The following is an 18,209-nucleotide window of genomic DNA, read 5'->3' as shown; positions in this document are numbered from 1 at the left end:
GCCTGACACTCCTGACAGCCAGGCCCAAGGCCCGCAACCAGCTCCGGGCCACCCCCTAGCCGCAGGGCAACAGGGAAGCTTACAGCAATGTTGCCCCTGGCCCAGTCACTGGCCCAGGTCCAGTGAGGATTAGGAGTACCCCCCTCAAGGCCCCCAGGGGGCATGGCTGGGGCTGCATACTCCACTAAGTCGGCGGGAGCTGGGAGCTGGGAGCTGGCAGCAGCTGCATCCCCCGACCTCCTAGGACCCCCTTACCCTTGCAGGCTTGCAGATGCCTGCTCCTGATGCCTGGCCTCTCCCCATTCCTGCATCTGCTCCTATCTCGGCGTGGGGTTGGAGCTGAGGCAGTGCACTGTCACAGCCCAGAGGGGTATGCACATGCTTGGGCCCTGCTGCCTGGGCCCCCACCCCCGGACTGGGCACTGACAAGTGTGGAAGAGGGAACCAAGGTTGTGGACTGAAGGCGACTCAGCACTGGCTTGCAGGTGCCCCTTGGCATGAGCAGCCGGGATGCCATGGAAGGCAGCAGGAGGTAGACCAGCTCCTGGGTAGAAGGGAGGGGGTCCCTGGTGAGGCCCCACCTTCAGGCCAGGCAGGGCCTGAAGGCTAGGGGCCAGGCTGCCAGTCCCACGGACTGGAGTGGGGACTTGTGGTGCCTTTTCCAGGCTGCCCGTGGTGCCCATGAACCAACTTCCTCCTCTCTGAGGTCCATAAAAGCACTGGGCTCAGCCAGAGCAAGGCAGAGGATGGAGAGATGATGGGACAATCAGAGGGTAGCTCCTCTCTGCTGAAAGCTGAACACTCATCAGGATGACCTGCCTGTAGAGAGGAACCACCCACTCCAGGGCCTCCTTTGTGCTGAGGGCTGAACACTTGACTGGGTGACCGGCCTACAGAGAGGAGTTGCCCACTGCAGGTCTCCTCTGAGCTCAATAAAGCTCCTCTTTGTCTTGCTCACCCTCCACTTGTCTGCATACCTCATTCTTCCTGGATGTAGGACAAGAACTTGGGCAAAGGTACCACAAGGCACAGAAGTTTCCAGCCAGAAAAGCAACACCCCAAAGATCCCATAACAAAAGTATTAAGTTTTCAAACTTATGACCCATTTTGGGTACACATGGCTTGATATAAAAAGTAAAAGAGTAATTCAAAGGTTTAAATACACATCAAGAGACATGTCATAAGACACTTTATAATGTGACTGCCAATAAAAAGGTAAGGAAGACCTAAGGCATTTCATCATGGGCAGACTCCTAGAAAAGAAACAATTTACACTGATGACATTTCCATTGGTTGATTTGTTCTTTCTAAGTTCCCTCTACATCTACATCTGTGCATAAAAACAAAAACGTTATTATTCAAAGTATACCTAAAGTTTAAAAACAGTAATAGCTGTTTTCATAGCATTTAAAGAGAAAAGATAAACAGTTCAAGCTTGTATTAACAATTCTTGCCAGGCATGGTAGCTCATGCATGTAATCCCAGCACTTTGGGAGGCTGAGGTGGGTGGATCACTTGAGGTCAGGAGTTCGAGACCAGCCTGGCCAACATGATGAAACCCCATCTTTACTAAAAATACAAAAACTTAGCTGGGCATGGTGGCAGGCACCTGTAATTCCAGCTACTTAGAAGGCTGAGGCCGGAGAATCACTTGAACCCAGGAGGCAGAGGTTACAGTGAGCCAAGATCATGCCACCGTACTCCAGCCTGGGCAAGAAGAGCGAAACTCCATCTGAAACAAACAAATAAACAAACAATTCTTAAAAAAATAACATTTCATAAGAAATTGGAACCTTTATATATTGCTGGTGGGAATATAAATGGTATATATACTATGGAAAATAGTCTGTCAAACCTAAACATAGAATTACCATTTGACCCAGCAATTCTACTCCTCGGCATATATCCAGAAGAATTGAAAATAAGGACTCAAACAGATACCTGAACACCAACGTTCATTACACATTATTCCCAGTAGCCAAGATGGAAACAATTCAGTGCTCATCAACAGATGGATAAACAAAATGTATTATAACATATACATTCAGGGAATATTATTAAGCCATAAAAATAAATAAATTTCTGATATCTGCTACAAAATGGATCACCCTTAAGAACATTATGTTAAGAAAAATAAGCCAGATGCAAAAGGAAGAATACTGTATAACTCCAGTTATATAAAATATCTAAAATGGGCAAATTCACAGAGATAGAAAGTAGATTAGAGGTTACCAATGGCTAGGGGTAAGGGATAGAGATGGAAGTGGGAATTATTATCTAATGCTTACAGAGTTTCTGTTTGGGATGATGAAGAAGTTTTAGAAATAGTGGTGATGGTTGCACAACATTGTGAAAATTAGCGCCACTGAGCTCTACACTTAAAAATGTTTAAACAGTTAAACTGGCAAATTTCATGTTATATATATGTTTTACCACAATAAAAATAAAAAATCAGCATTCCATGATCACCTCACAGATTAAAATACAAAAGGAAAATGTGCCTTTATGTAAAATGGAGAGATTTGGGCTGGGTGAAGTGGCTCACATCTATAATCCCAGCACATTGGGAGGTTGAGGTAGGAGGATCGCTTGAGGTCAGGAGTTTGAGATCAGCCTCGGCAACACAGCGATACCCCATCTCTACAAAAAATGTAAAAATTAGCTGGCATGGTGGCATACATCTATAGTTCCAGCTACTCAGGAGATTGAGGCAGGAGTATCGCTTGAGCCCAGGAGCTTGAGATTACAGTGAGCTACGATTATACTACTGCCCTGCAGCCTGGGTAACAGAGTGAGACCCTATCTCTTTAAAAATTGTATTTTTTAAATTTAAATGGAGAGACCTGGTTGGTGGTGGTCACCATGTTAACCAAGCTGTCCAACTCGGCTTCTTACAGCTTGATGTTATAGGTCTCCTGATATGATGTGCAACATGATCTATATAAGCATCTTGCTAGGAAATCTGACCTAATCTTATCATGAAGAAAGTGACAATCTAGATTATGGAATTTTTCCATAGAACTATTAGCATGGTCTCTTTACAAGAGCCAAATGCAATGCTTGAACTTTGATTGGATCCTAGATCTGGTGAAAAAAGGGCTACCAAGGCTACTTTGGACATAATGGGGGAAATCTGAGTTACGGACAGCATATGATATGATAATATTAAATTATCATTGATTTCTCAGTTATAGTAATAGTCTACAGTTAAACAGGAAAATGTCCCTGTACTTGGGAAATACATACTGAGGAACTTACAGGAAAAGTGTTGTGAAATCTGCAACCTACTTTTGGATGGTTTGGCAAAAGATTGTGTGATTGTATGTGTGTATGTGTGTGTGCATGCTCATGCATGTGCATGTAGAGAGAGTGAAAATGTGGGACAGGGAGAGGCAAGGCATCTGGGATAAGATAACAGTGGTGAATTTAAATGAAGGACAGATAGGTCTTCAGGTAGTCCTTCAATTTTGTTGTAGGTTTGACATTTTCAAAATAAGAAGAAATAATATTTTTTAAAGTTAAATTTCTACAAATTTTCTTCTTTTCTGCTCAGAATATACATAAGAAATCTCAACGAACAAGGGGGAAAATGTAGCAAACTCAATGCTTTGCATACCTTCCACATCATACCAATGTGCGCCATTTGTGATTCCATCTTTGAAAGTCTCATCTTCATCTCCTAGACAGTGAGGCTCACCAGTTTTCATTATGGGGTGGTTTGAAGCATAAGCTTTTGCCAAGTATTTAAAGACTTCATCATCTGAGGTTTTGCTATAGATTCCAGTGGCCTTATGTTCTGGAGAATCATCAAAAGGATAGCTTGCTACCACTGAGCCACCATGCAGATTTCCAGAAAGCACAAACCTTTGAAAATACAACCAAATTACGTATCACTAAAAAAAGGACACAAAACACCATGCATTAAAAAATTCCACAAAATCTTTTAGAAATAAACTCCAATATCTCTCTTGGAGACCTAGAAAACAATTCTATCAGTTGTTATCTGTTATAAGGAGACTAACAACAACAAAAAAAGAAAATGGAAAGAAAGTATTATCAATTTAAGATTTCAAAGAGTTTTAACAATTCAGGTTAACCTAAAGTAACTTCAAAGAGTTTTCCTTCATTGAAAACACAGCTGGATAACACAGTATAAATTAGTATTTCAGGAAATGTCTTACTTAGGGAACTCCAAATTCATGTATTAGGTTGAACTATATGAGCTTTGAGCTTGCCAGTATTCACCCTTTTCTGTTTGGTAGCTATGTTGCCAGGCCTCCCAAAGTGCTGGGATTAGAGGCACGAGCCACTGTACCTGGCCCTCACCCATTTTTTGACCCACAAAAATGACAATTTCATATAGTTCAGCCTACGACTTGTATTTCATAATATGTAAATTTCATAGAAAACATGGCTGGTATATATAAATATTCATTGTATGTATGTTAGCTTAATAACTTTTATGCTTTTTACATTTACCATCCAAAGAGAATTTTTAAGATAGGGAATCTAATTTTTAAAAGGATATTTTGTGTTTCACTCCAGTTTCACAATATACTAAATTCACATTTTCAAGAGAGAAGCCATAGTTGAGGAGATTCAGGAAAAAACAAAGAAAATAACCTGATTCAGTGAGCTGCTTACAGAGAAAAACAATACACCATATCAAAGACTAGTCCTCCATTGCATCACTGTAGAAGCAGCTCTTTCAAGGCCCAATGTTTCTGATTGGGCCATTAAAAAAATAAACTGACGTGGAGACAAGGCTGCTCCTATAAAAGAAACATTTTTTTTTAATGCTGCTACTTTTAAGCGAACCCTACAATTTGGTCAAACTTATCTATATAGAAATACTGAAGAATTCCTTTTATGGTAAAAGCTAAACGCTAAAGGCAAAAAAAAAAAAAAAAAAAAGCTTAAGTCCTATTTAAGCATCTTTCCCTTATATAACAGCTTAAACCATTACTATCAGTAGAGATTAAATACTTTTCTATTTCCATTCTAAATTGGATTTTCTTGCTTCTGCCTTTCTGTTGTTGAAATTAACTGACCTACAGAAACTCTAAAGGGGGTTGATATATAACATTTCTCTATATGCTTGAAAAAAAAATAAACCTATCATGTCTAATTTGAAAGATTATTTTAAGCATGATGAGTAGTATTATCCCAGAGAAGATCAAACAATGAAAATTACTTGTAACACAAAATCTGTTCATCAGAAGATAGATCGTTGCCAATAAGGACAGTGATTAAACACTAGCATGGACTATGAAAAGAAACTAGCTAAAAACTAATATAATTCTAATTAGCACCCTTCCAGATACCAGAGAAGAATGCCATTTGGTGTAGTGGCAATGGCACAGACAGACAAATATGGGTAAGAACATTTCGTCTCGCAGATCTGTTGCTCACCAGTAATATAACGTAATCAGAAGTTACTGCCTTTAAATTCACTGAACCTCAGTTTTCCTCTCATTTGTCAAATGGGGATTAATGCTACCTATTTCCCAGAGTTGTTATGAAAATTAAGATAACACACATGAAACGTAATCTGGCATAAAGACCGCTTTACAGCCCCTGCTCAACAAATGTTCATTTCTTTGGAGATATCTAGCATCCTGTTTAGGGAAACACTGCCTTACAAACTATCATTCTACTCCCCACTTCCACTGCCAGTCCTTGTAAGAGAATGATACACAAACAAAAACTAAGAAAATATTCTAACTTTCTGATTCCACTCTACCCACCTCTCCTCTATAGCTAAGGTATTAACAATTTACTCTCTGGTTTGTAATTCTAAAATAATTTTTAAATATTTTTCCCCCACTGACTTTGGGAAAGTTATAAGAAGGCTGGGGCAGCTCAGGTAATCCATTCAGCAACAAACATTTCTTGAGTGTCAACTATTTGCCAAACGACATTCCAGGGATAGATACATCTGTGAACGAAACAAACAAACAAATGCCCTCTGGGCATTCATATTCTAGTAAAATAGAATGGATAACTAAATATTCTAAATAAGTAAAGCATGCTACTTTAATTATATATTTTAATTAAAACTTTAAAATCCAAGATTCTCTACAAAATGCTGTTTTTCATTTTGTTCAACATTTCATGCAACACTTCTCAGAAATATTGTCAAAAATGGCCTAACCAAATACTTTTGAACAATGAAATATTTGCAATCTACTTGAGTAATAAAATTCACTTCGATTTTCCTTACTGTAATTACACAGTTTTGAAAGTACCAATGCCACTCTTATAATGAAGATTTCAAGAGAAAGTGACACCTACTACAATGGCTGTAAGATTATGCTTTGAGTTTTTGTCAAATCAACTTTGCAAATCAACTCCAATCTTATTTGAAAGGTACTTTATGGTTTCCATTCAAATGAATTCTCTCAAATGTTTTTCATACTTGACTTCAGTATCACATATCATTCCTTGCATAAGATTTAAAGTAGCTGGTAAATATAGATTTACAAATTAGTTTATAAATATTAAACAGTTAATCTCTAAATTAACTCTATTACGCTATTCAGGTAACCCCATAGATAACTTGAAAAAAATTAAAATAACTTAATATCTAACAAACTAAATTTCAAAGATTCAGAAAATCATAGATATGTGTACATAAGCCCCCTGAAAAAAGAATCTGCAGCCACTCTCAACATTGTGATAATGCTTTTCACAAACACATTCAAATATCATTTATATGCTAATCTCCTGTGAAAATCTAAGCAGGTATATTCACTTAAAGAAGTAGCCAGGTGCGGTGGCTCAAGCCTGTAATCCCAGCACTTTGGGAGGCCGAGGTGGGTGGATCACGAGGTCAGGAGATCGAGACCATCCTGGCTAACACTGTGAAACCCCATCTCTACTAAAAATACAAAAAAATTAGTCGGGCACGGTGGCGTGCGCCTGTAGTCCCAGCTACTCGGGAGGCTGAGGCAGGAGAATGGCTTGAACCCGGGAGGTGGAGCTTGCAGTGAGCCGAGATCGTGCCACTGCACTCCAGCCTGGGTGACAGAGCAAGACTCCGTCTCAAAAAAAATGAAAAAAAAAAAAATCAAGAAGTATAGTGTGAAAAAAATATAGGTGTCAACTATAAAATCTTCATTTGAATGATATAGTTAATTTTTGGTATATTTTCTTAAGTATTTGTCTCAACATCTATTGGATGAAATATAAAGTGAAACAAAGAAAATAAACTTCATTTTCCTAAGCTGGAGGAAATTAAGCCTTAAAATTTTACATTTTCAAAATAACAACAAAAATCTAATTCGAATATAGCTGAGTGAATAGGGTATCAAGAAATTACTCAAATGGTTTACCTCACAAAATACACTGAAAAGGGTAGTTTTCCCATATAGACTAATGTTTGAGTTTTTAAAAACATCCTATCCATAAAGCTGACGCTATATTTAGGTATCAATATCAAATTGTGTGTGTGCTTGTGTTTTCAATTTTATTCACATATCAGTGTCCTTTGTTATTGGTTAATAGCACAGAGTACTCATTTTGAGTGAATTTTTGAAGACTGAGTTAGGATGGATATACTCTTCACCATGTATGATCACCTACTTTCCCTTTTGATTAATTAGAGTTACATGTTTGAAGAACAGATATGATTAGGATAGTCCACAGCCACAGACCAAAATGACTCTGTATAGCCTCAAGGCGACTCGCACCAAGAGAAAGCTTATTTTCATATTTGGTCACAGCACAACTAACACTGAAAAGAAAAATCCAAGCACAGAATTTACATCCCTGCAAGGATCACAGCATTTTAAAGGTGCAAGAACAGAGCATTTTAAACATTTAAGCAATGCAAACAGTGCATTTGATGTATCATCTCCAAAAAGCCCTGGCCATCACAGCTCTGTCAATAAGTGTATGTCAAAGTCATATTTCTTATGCAGATGTTCAGAGGTCATGACACGATCGTACTTAAAAAAAAAATCCTCCCAGAAAGTCGATGTGAAATTATATATCTATAAGAGAGCTTATCAAGAGGAGTAAAGTAAAAGATAGAAGATGAAAAGACTCAGGAACTGTCCTAACGCCCACGAATTTTCTAGATCTTCTATATATGACTGAAGTCTTGTAGGAGAAATGATTCCAAGTCCCGCAGGTAAACTTCTTTATCTTAGCAGTCCCTCAGAAACCTTCTTTTAATCAAGATGGAATGATTAGCTATTGCTGCAAAAGCCTTATGAAGAGAGAAAAATGGGGAAAAGCTGATGCTTAAAAAGGGGAAGAGATGCCTGCTCACTTCAGACACTATGCCATCTGGAGTGAGTTCCCTCTTCTTTCATTCCTCTCCTTTCTGCTGAAAATCCTGCCCATCTCTGGAGATAGCTCAAGCTCTACCTCTTCCCCAGAGATGGTCCGTGTTATTGCAGCCCACACACATCTTGCCAGTGGGAACAATTCCTGTAAAGTTTAACTGTGTGCATCAACATACCTCATAAACATTTATAACATTCTCTTGTTTTATACTAATTTCTTGAGGTCCTCATTCTTCTACTTTGTAACTGTTTAAACCTCGCGCAATGATTAATAACACTTAAAGTGTGTATTAAAAGCGTGACAATTAGTCATTCTGCACAGGCTAATAAGGTGCACAAATGGCATCACAAACCCTTTAGAGTCTAAAATGAAGCGGCTCACAGATCTGTGCAAGTTCTCCAGCTAAGTCCATATCTTCTTAAGCTGAGTCAGAGGTAAAAATTAGAGAAAAACCAGTTTCTCTCAAACAGGCAAGGGGAAGATCCTGGGAATATCCTCTGCCATTTTTGGGCTCCAGTCTCCCTCCGTGGCTAAAAGGACTATCGGGAATCAGATTGCCTAATTCTAAGTCCCAACCACACTCCTATGTAAATCAGTTAACCAATCTGACCCTCAATTTCCCCATATGCAAAACTGATGGTGTCTATGACATCAGGTTGTGGCCAAAATAAAGTGAGATACTGCAGTCACAGAAAAAATTAGCATAGCGCCGATAACATTAGGCACTTTTGATAGAAGATAACAACATTGACAGCTTATCTATCAAATGTGTGAGCTGACCTAGGTTATCCTTAAGATCTCTTCTCGCTCACATTCTATGCCCCTGTGAGAAGAGGGACCAGAATGTCAGAAAGGAGTGTCCCCTCCAGCCATCCCTTGAACAAATGACAGTCTCTAGGAGGCAATTCTTTGACGATTAGCAGGACGGGAGGCTACGCGGCCTGGGCCCTGTCTCCGTTACAGGGTGTCTCCCTTCACCTTCACCACCGCCACCCCTTATGCCAGCATTGTCTGAGCGCCTACTGGGTGCCGGAACCAGCCTCGGCCCTTGGAGGCTCACACGGACGGGGAGGGGGCAGGCAACACTCACTTGTTCCTGCGGATCCACTCGATGAGGGCGCGCACCTCGGGCACCTCGTCCAAGGCGGGGGGCTCGCCGGTGCTAAACTGGTCAGGAAAGCTGCGGTTGAGGTCGCGGCCGCGACTGTTGTCGCGGCCGCTGGCCCCTGGCGGGCCGCCGTCACCGAGGCCACAGTCGCCCTCGCGGGCGCGCTCGAAGCCATCGGGGTTGAGGCTAGGCAGCAGGTACACGTCGGTGGTGTTGAGCAGGCGGACCAGGCGCGGGTCCCCGCGGCGGTAGCCAGCCGCCAGCTCGCGGGCCAGGTAGATCAGCACCTGGCGCGACACAGTCTCGTCGCCGTGCATGTTGCCCACCAGTTTCACCTGGGGCCGGCCGGGCACCAGCGGCCCCGCAGCGTCCGGCCCGGCAGCGTCGGGCCCCGCGTCGCCCTCAGGGATTAGCGACCCCAGGCCGGCCGTGAGGCGCAGCACCCACAGCGGCCGGCCCTCCACCGAGCGACCGATGCTAAAGAGGCGGGCCAGGCCGGGGGGCCCCGCGGCCGCCGCCTCCCTCAGCGCAGAGCCCAACTCCTCTTCGTGGTAGTAGCGGTCGAACTGGCCCTCAGCCGCCTCGGCGCCCGCGCTCGTCGTTGTCGTCGTCGCCTCCGCCTTCTTGATGTGAGCCGCCCGGGCCGAGCTCCTCAGCAGCAGCAGGCACAGGAGCAACGGGAGCCGCCCCAGCCGCCAGGGCGGCCGCTCCTCCCGGCCGCTCGCCATCTTCCAGCACCGCCGCTAACCCAGGCTCCGCTCCTGCGGCTCCGCGCTCCAGGCGGCCGGGGCCCGCCGGATCCCCTCCGCGCCTAGCAACCCCATCCCGCCCTCCGGCCGCAACCAATCGCGGACGGGTCTGCTGGAGCGTCACCACCAGGGGGCGGGGCTTCCCTTAAAGCAGCCGATTCTCTCTGGGCGGGCCTGCCTTCCTACCGTCTGGGACGAGTTTGGTCACCCTCTTCCCTCGCCAAGGTTTTTCTTCTCTTCTGCGCCTCCTTGTTTCGTCTTCTGCGTGTGCTCCGCTTCTCACTCAGTCTCTTCTTTATGGCTTCTCCCCTAAATTATCACACATTTTTCTCTGAGAACTCCTGCTAGTTCCCTTCCCATCTTTGTTGCTGCCTTTCTCAGCTGCGCTTTAACGCTTAGAACCGAGAATGGAAAGAATCAAAAGGTTCGAAAGAATCATAAGACTCGAAAAAATCAATAGGTTCGAAAGAATCTTCGTTCGGACAGTCAAAGCCTTGGCCCAGTCTCCTAGACGCCTTCTCTCCGCATCCGTCCCGCCTCCGCTGGAGCCCCGCTGTCCACGTGCGGTTGCACGGGACGCCTCGTGAGGAGTAAGGCTCGCACCTCACTAGGCGGGTGCATTCATTTTTAGAGTTGCTGCCTGGAAAGGTGTCCCATTTATGTCTAGCGGAAATGTGCTACGTAGTAGGCTCCCTTTGTGTTAATGTTGTCTATTTCTTAGGCATCACGTCACGTTGTTTTATTGCAAATAGGTCCCTGTGTGTGCTGGCCTCGGCCCTCATTAGGCAGATTTCATTTCACAGCTCCCCGGCCCACTTCTCACACCTCTTCGGAGCAAGTTGTATATTTAACTGTGCCCTGGAATGACATATTTCAAAACAGCAGGTTTGACATTTCTGGAAACACTTGCTTGGCACTCCTGAACTCCTCAGTGTTCAGCCAAAGATGGCAATTACAGCGTTTCATCAAGTCTAGAGAAGAGGTCTTTTAAATCGGCCTTTATAGGCTTTAGTTTCTTTAGCTTAAAAACGCAAAACTTTATCCCTTAATCGAATGCGAATTTCTACCCATCTAACAACATAATCGCAATAACTGGTATTTCCTTCTTTCAGAGCCAGCTATTTCAGGGCCCCTTCCCTGAACTATGACTGAACCCTACTTTAACTAATAGAGTTCATTCATTCCTCAAGTATTTATTGAGCAACTTTTATGTCAAAGCTAGATGCTGAGAAACAATTCATTCTTCTGCCCAGTCAAGAGACTCAGTGTAGTTTGTGATAAATGCTACAACAGAGGGGTACGGGTGAGGGAAATATCTGAACTTGAGGAGGAGGAAAGGAGGAGAGAAACAATGGAGGATGGGAAGAGTCCCAGGCAGGAGGAGAAGCAAGCAAAGAAAGCTGCAGGATCTGAGAACAAGTGCCTCTTGTTCTGGGAATTGCTTGCAGGGTCAGGATTACTGGTGTGAAGGGGCTCACAGGCCAGTCTTCAGGGAGCACATTTGATCAGGAAGGCCATGGAGAACCATGGACGGGTTTTAAGTTAGTTTAGAAAAATCCCTCTGACAGTAACACGGAAAACTGAATGGGAGGCCTAAGACTTGAGGCTGAGAGACCTGGAAGGAAGCTGCAATCCACGAAGACATGATGAGACTCTGAATGAGGGCAGTGCCAGTGGAAGTGGAAAGAAGGAAATGGATCCAAAAGACCTTCGGAAAGGAAAGTGGACAGGATCTGGAGACAGAGAGGATTGTAGGCTGACTTCAAGTTACAGCCTAAGCAACTTGCAGGTATTCACTGAGGTACAGCCCAGGAGAAAGCACAGGTTTAGGTAAAGATGATTAATTTAGTATTCTGCCATGAGAGCGAGCACCATCACTCTGGTCCTGTGAACGGCTCTTCTCCTCCATGCCCCATTTGATCTAGTCTACATCATGCACAGCAGCTGCAACTCATCAGAAACAAAGCCACAACTCTGTACAGAGAGACCTCCCACCATCCCTGGGAGTGCTCAACTACTACCCTATGCACTTTTACAGTAATCCAAGTGAAAGAAGCCCCAGAGGACATGTTAATCTCTAATCGAATATTTCCTTTTCTACCACGTTCACTCTCCTTTGAAACCTCTTCCAGCTTCTTCACTCCTGCAGTCTCGCCTAGTGAGACAGGCTGAAATGTAAATAAACAAGCGTGAGGGTAATGAGATAATATGGGAATGTAACTTGAGCCGGTGCCCTCCGAGGCCTCTTTCGGTTCTGCAGCCTTCTTCCTCAGCAGGTACACAGTTGTACACAGTTGCTTATGGTTAGAAGTGAAACCCAAAGCTCTGGACCTCAGTCACTGCTCACTGGAAGGGTAAAGGAGGGCTGAGGGCAGTCTTTGTGTTTACCCACAGCTGAATACCTCCAACTGCGTCTGAGAAGTCTTGATCCTTGTGACAGGTGTTTCTTTCCTCTTTCCCCAAGGAAAAGGTATGGCCTTGTAAGTGGAAGGGACCTGGGAAAGGCTTGAAGGTAAAAAGGTTTCCTGTTCACAGAAGCAGAGTGGCAATGACTTGGATTTTTTTTTTTTTTAATTTTTGTATTTGACACATGATAATTGTACATATTTATGGGATACATGTGATATTTTGATACATGCATACAATACATGATGATCAAACCAGGGCATTCTGGATAGCCATCACCTCAAACATTTAGCTAGAAGACATTTGAAATATTTCTAGCGTCAAGAAATGACCAACAGTTGACCTGGATTTTTTAAAACAGGGCAGAAGCTTTTAGATGACCAGCCTAATTCAAGAACCATTTTCTTTACAAGATTCGTAGGTAATTAAAGCATAGCATAGACCAGGAACTTGTAAATGTCTCATTGTCCGGCACAAACACCTGCAGACTTACAAATTCAATTTGACAAATGTTTGTGGAGCACCCAATCTTGCGAAAGGTCTATTGTGCCAGGTACAGGAGGATTGGAAAATGAATGAAGGAGATGTCTCCCCTCCCAGAGGACAGAATCTAGGAAGGGACAGAACATAGATACAACAAAGGACTAGATGTGTCTGCGGGACAAGAGCTACATAACAGGCACTGTGCAAAACCCTTTATATTGGTTGACTCATTTCATCTTCACAACAGTCCTATGAGGCTGGTGCTATTATCATTCCCATTTCAAAGATAAAGAGAGGAGACATGAGGTCACACAGCTGGCAAGCCACAGATCCAAGACTCAAACCTGGGGAGTGTGACTTCAGAGTCTGTGTGCTTAACTTCTGTAATAAAACTGTTTCTAGATAGTGAGCTTTAAAAACGAAAAACAAAAACCTGTTTTTGGAACACACACACAAAAGCCATCATAATGAAGAGTTACATCCCTCGGTGGATCAAGCCTGTAATCCCAGTACTTTGGGAGGCCGAGGCTGGTAGATCACCTGAGGTCATGAGTTCAAGACTAGCCTGGTCAACATGGTGAAACCCCGTCTCTACTAAAAATACAAAAATAAGTAAGTAAAAGAAATTAAAATAAAAATAATGAAGAGTCAGAGAAAATTTCACCAATACTGCTTGATCATGCTCTTCAACATCAGAACCAAGTTCAAATCCTGGATCAGTCCTTTTTCCATCGTTTTAGCCAGGGCAAGTTATTTCATTTCTCTGAAAATTAAAAGAGATAATACGTACATAACATTTAATATAATACTTGGCATATAACAAGTGTTCAGAAATCACCGTTGTTTTTATTGTTTTTAATAAGAGAAATTCTCAAATGGTAAAAATGGAGAAAAGAGCACTCCAGGCAGAGAGAGCAGCAACGATAGATGCACACAGAGGGATTTCATGACTGGTGACTGGAATACAAGATGTGTTAGGAGGAGCAGCAGAAGCCATGCCTGCAAAGACTAGGTGTAGATGAAGGCTTTGAATGCCATGCTAACGGGGTTTTGCTTCATTCCAAAGCAAATGGAAAACTTACAGAGCTGTTTGTCAGGAGGAATGGTGTGGATCCCACCTGTGTTTTAGCAAGAGAATTCCAGGAACCATGTGGGCAAAGCTAAGGGATAGCTGCCATCCAGGCAAGAGCCAATTCTGGCAAGCTCAGTGAGGATTAAAAAGAAGATAAATTAGAGATGTTTAGTTTGTTGGATTGACAAGATTTAGCAACTGCATGGGTAAAAGAGAAGATGAAGTAAAAGATGACTTCATGAGCTAGTGAGGGTGACCAGGTAGGTGGCCTTGCCATTATCCAAGACAAAGAAGACAGGAGAAAAGATGCTAAATGGAGGGGCTTGGAGTACGTGGGAAAAGAGATTAGGTATTGAGTTTGGGAACTTTTAGGTTTGAGATGCCTGTGTGAAATCCAGTGGCAGATATGTCTAGGTAATGGGAATGGCTTTGTTGTTGTTGTGTTTGTGTTTAAGACAAGGTCTCACCCTTTTGCTCAGGCTGGAGTGCAGTGGCACGATCACCACTCACTGCAGCCTCGACCTCTCAGGCTCAAGCGATCCTCTTGCCTCAGCCTCCACAGTAGTTGGGACTACAGGGACATGCTACCACATCTGGCTAATTTTTGTATTTTTTGTAGAGACAGGTGTAAGGTACATGGATGAGCTTTGGTCAAGAAATAGGCCAAGGTGGATATCCAGGCTTGCATGACTCGGTGAGTTTGGCACGCAAGGGCACCCCTCCACTTGCTATGTAACCTGTTTGTGTAAATTCAGACATGGCCCTGAGCCAGTGTTGTCTGTAAAAGGTATAACTGCTCTGTTGACACTGTGCACAACAGACATGGCTCTTGGGGCTCGGCTTGGCGCAACATGGCTTAACATGGTGGGCACGCTGGCACCCAGCGAAAGAAAGAGAGAGAGAACCAGAGCTGTCCATCCTGCAGACAGACAGAGGGGAGCCACAGCATAGCTCGCACCAGAGCCCAGAGAAAGAAAGAGTTAAGCTGCTGACCCTGAAGGCAAGGCAGAGTCAGCTGTGCAACTGTATTGTGAGGGTGGCAGGAGCCGCAGAGCCAGAGCAGACGGCTGAGATAAAGGTGGACAGTATGAGAAAGCTGTTGATGAGAGCTGCTGCTGAATAAAATCATCTTTCACCTGCCTATAGCCCCCCAAGTGTTCTTTCTGCCCATCTGCCCCCTGCCCTTGGATTCAGCATGGGCTGGACCCAGACCCCAGGATCTGACAACAGGGTTTCACCATGTTGCCCAGGCTGGTCTCAAACTCCTGGAATTAAGCAATCTGCCTGCCTCAGCCTCCCAAAGTGCTGGGAATACAGGTACAAGCCACCGCTCCAGGTCTTTGTTTTTTAAACATGGGAGAACTTACAGGTTGTTTGTATACTGATAGGGATGATCTAGTAAAGAGGGAAAATGTGATGACCCATTAGAGAGAAGGGAGAATTGCTGGAGCCATGCTTTTGGGTATGAGTAATTGGGAAAGGATAGTATATCTAATATACCAGTGGAGGGATGGGTCTTAGGTAGAAATACAGACACTTCAGTAGTCACAAATGGGAAAGCAGAATATATGGGCATAGGTACAATTAAGTGGGTAGGTGAGGTATTGGGAGAAAGTTCTCTGCTGATTGCTTTTATTTTCTTAATGAAATGGAAAGCAAGGCCACTAGCTGAGAGTAAGGATGTTGGAGTAGGTGTTGGAGGTTTGAGAAAAGAGAGGAAGATGTGAAATAATCATCTCAAAGAGTGGGAGAGAGCAATGGAGGGTAAGAACAGTTTCCAGCCACTGACACTTAATAGAGCCCAGCAGTTTTCTAACATGTCATCTGGACCTGAAAGCTAATGAGCCATAGAACAGAAGGTTTTTGGCTTTGTTTAGTTCATTTATTTGTTGAGGAGGCTGTCTGTCTGAGTCCATGGAAAATGTAGTTACAGTCCAGTGAATTGGGCTCTGAAAATCCAGTGGCCACCTCGAGGGCATGGGAGGCTCCTGAGAAGATGAACATAGAGAAGGAAGAAGAGAGATGGCACCACTGAAAACCTCCACTTCGATTTGCTCCATGCCTGTGCCCGCCTAGTGTTGACTCACCTTGACAAGTGACCACTCGCTCTGGATCACCTCTGCAAGAGAAAGTCAAATCCTAGCAACTTACAGCCCAATAAATATTGGTAAGAGATGAAGTCATCTCAGAACCCAAAAGGCAACCATCTGAAAGCAAATTTGGAATTTGAAATGTAAATATCATATCAATCACAGTGTGCGTAATACTGTCACTTTATATTTCTGTGTGCCTTCAGGTATGCTGTCTCACTCAATGCTCCCAACTCTGAAGAGTATCAAGACAGCCTGGAAAGGTTCTAGTTTTAAGCTCCACCAGCTCAAGCAAGTCAAATAGCAGGACATGGAACAGCTGGGAACTTAAGCTGTGAGCAAAACCAGGGTTCCTGCCATCTCATGCTGGGGTTTAGTGCACTTAACTCACTCTAGGGCATATGTACATTGTGCGCACATCTAACAAACAATAAGAAAAAGTGAGAGAATGAAAGTAACAACCAAACTTAAAACAGATGTAGGGCCTGGCACGGTGGCTCGTGCCTATAATGCCAGCACTTTGTGAGGTCAAGGCAGGTGGATCACCTGAAGTCAGGTGTTCAAGACCAGCCTGGCCAACATGATGAAACCCTGTCTCTACCGAAAATACAAAAAAATTAGCTGGGCATGGTGGCTGGCATTTGTAATCCCAGTTACTTGGGAGACTGAGGCAGGAGAATCGTTTGAACCTGGGAGGCGGAGGTTGCAGTGAGCCGAGATTGCGCCACTGCACTCCAGCCTGGGTGACAAGAGCAAGACTCTGTCTCAAGAAACAAACAAACACAACAACAACAACAACAACAACAAAAATCAGATGTACATGTTGGTTTAAAACTGCAGAAAGAATATGTAAGTAATTTTAAAGGTTTACTAACCATTAACAAAAATAAAATGCAATATGCAGGTGACCAGTAATGTGGTTAGTACCTGCGGAAGAAGAAAGTGAAGAATTAATTGAGGGCCATAGAGATACATTAACTGTTCTTTTTTGTTGTTGTTGTTATTGTTGTTTTGAGATGGAGTTTTGCTCTGTCACCCAGGCTGGAGTGCAGTGGCACAGTTTTGGCTCACAGCAACCTCCACCTCCTGGGTTCAAGCAATTCTCCCACCTCAGCCTCACAAGTAGCTGGGACTACAGGCACACGCCACCACACCCAGCTAATTTTTGTATTTTTTTGGTAGAGACGTGGTTTCACAATGTTGGCCAGGCTGGTCTCGAGCTCCTGGCCTTGAGTGATTCGCCTGCCTTGGCCTCCCAAAGTGCTGGGATTACAGGCGTGAGCTACCACCCAGCCAGAGACACATTAACTTACAGAAGAATTAGAGGAACTGACAAGAAGCTGTCCCTAGAAGACAAGAATGATGGAAACACGAAATGGCATCCAATTAGTATTTTCATAAATTTGCTAATGTGTTATAAGCAGCAAAATAATAATAATAAAAGAATGATTTTCTGAACCGGAATTTTTTTTAATAAAGTCTCAAAATGGGCAAATTAAGGGAATTTTCAAGAGAACCTTTGGCCATATCAGTTCTTACAAGTGCTGTTGGTTTTCTGCCCAGATTCTCTCTACAAGGCTCATGCACCCATCTCCTAGCTGATGCTTTCTTACATCTGCATCTTCTTGGGAAGATTTCCCTTGGCTGACAGGAGCTGCTTTGCCCAGAAATGCCTAAGAAATTACACACACTGCCTCCACCCCACCTCTTTCCAGGGTCATCCTACTGGTATATAGGTCCCCTTGCCTCTGGATGAGACAAACTTTGGAGCATTTTATGCTCCAGACAGAGCTTTCTGCAGAATCAGGCTGAGGTAAGAGTTCTTTTTTTCATTCTTGCTTAGCATCTTCTTCTGATCTGCTTCCCTTAATCCCTTTCAGGTTTCTCCCAAGGGCACTCCTTCAATAAATCACTTGTGTAAGCATCCGTGTCTCAGACTATGCTTTTAGGAACCTGCCTTAGGACAGCCAGGCAAGATATCACTCCATAGTACTTCCCTCTATAGGTTA

At 43.5% G+C, this 18,209-nt stretch overlaps 1 protein-coding gene across 1 annotated transcript in view; it reads right to left on the bottom strand.

Annotated features, from left to right (window-relative positions):
* Positions 1–10,193, bottom strand: part of CPD (carboxypeptidase D) — a 97,375-nt gene extending 87,182 nt beyond the window's left edge. Inside the window, exons 1-2 of the mRNA XM_005583339.4 lie at positions 9,383–10,193; positions 3,617–3,864 (exon numbers count right to left, since the gene is read on the bottom strand). Coding sequence (XP_005583396.2) covers positions 3,617–3,864; positions 9,383–10,128 — 994 coding nt within the window. The 5' untranslated portion in view covers positions 10,129–10,193. The remainder of the gene's footprint in view (positions 1–3,616; positions 3,865–9,382) is intronic.
* Positions 10,194–18,209: the final 8,016 nt, after the last annotated feature.

This window comes from Macaca fascicularis, chromosome 16 (assembly GCF_037993035.2).
Source record: "Macaca fascicularis isolate 582-1 chromosome 16, T2T-MFA8v1.1".
Lineage (NCBI taxonomy): Eukaryota > Metazoa > Chordata > Mammalia > Primates > Cercopithecidae > Macaca > Macaca fascicularis.
The sequence above is the reverse complement of the archived record's forward strand: the minus strand, read 5'-3'. Positions and strand labels throughout refer to the sequence as shown.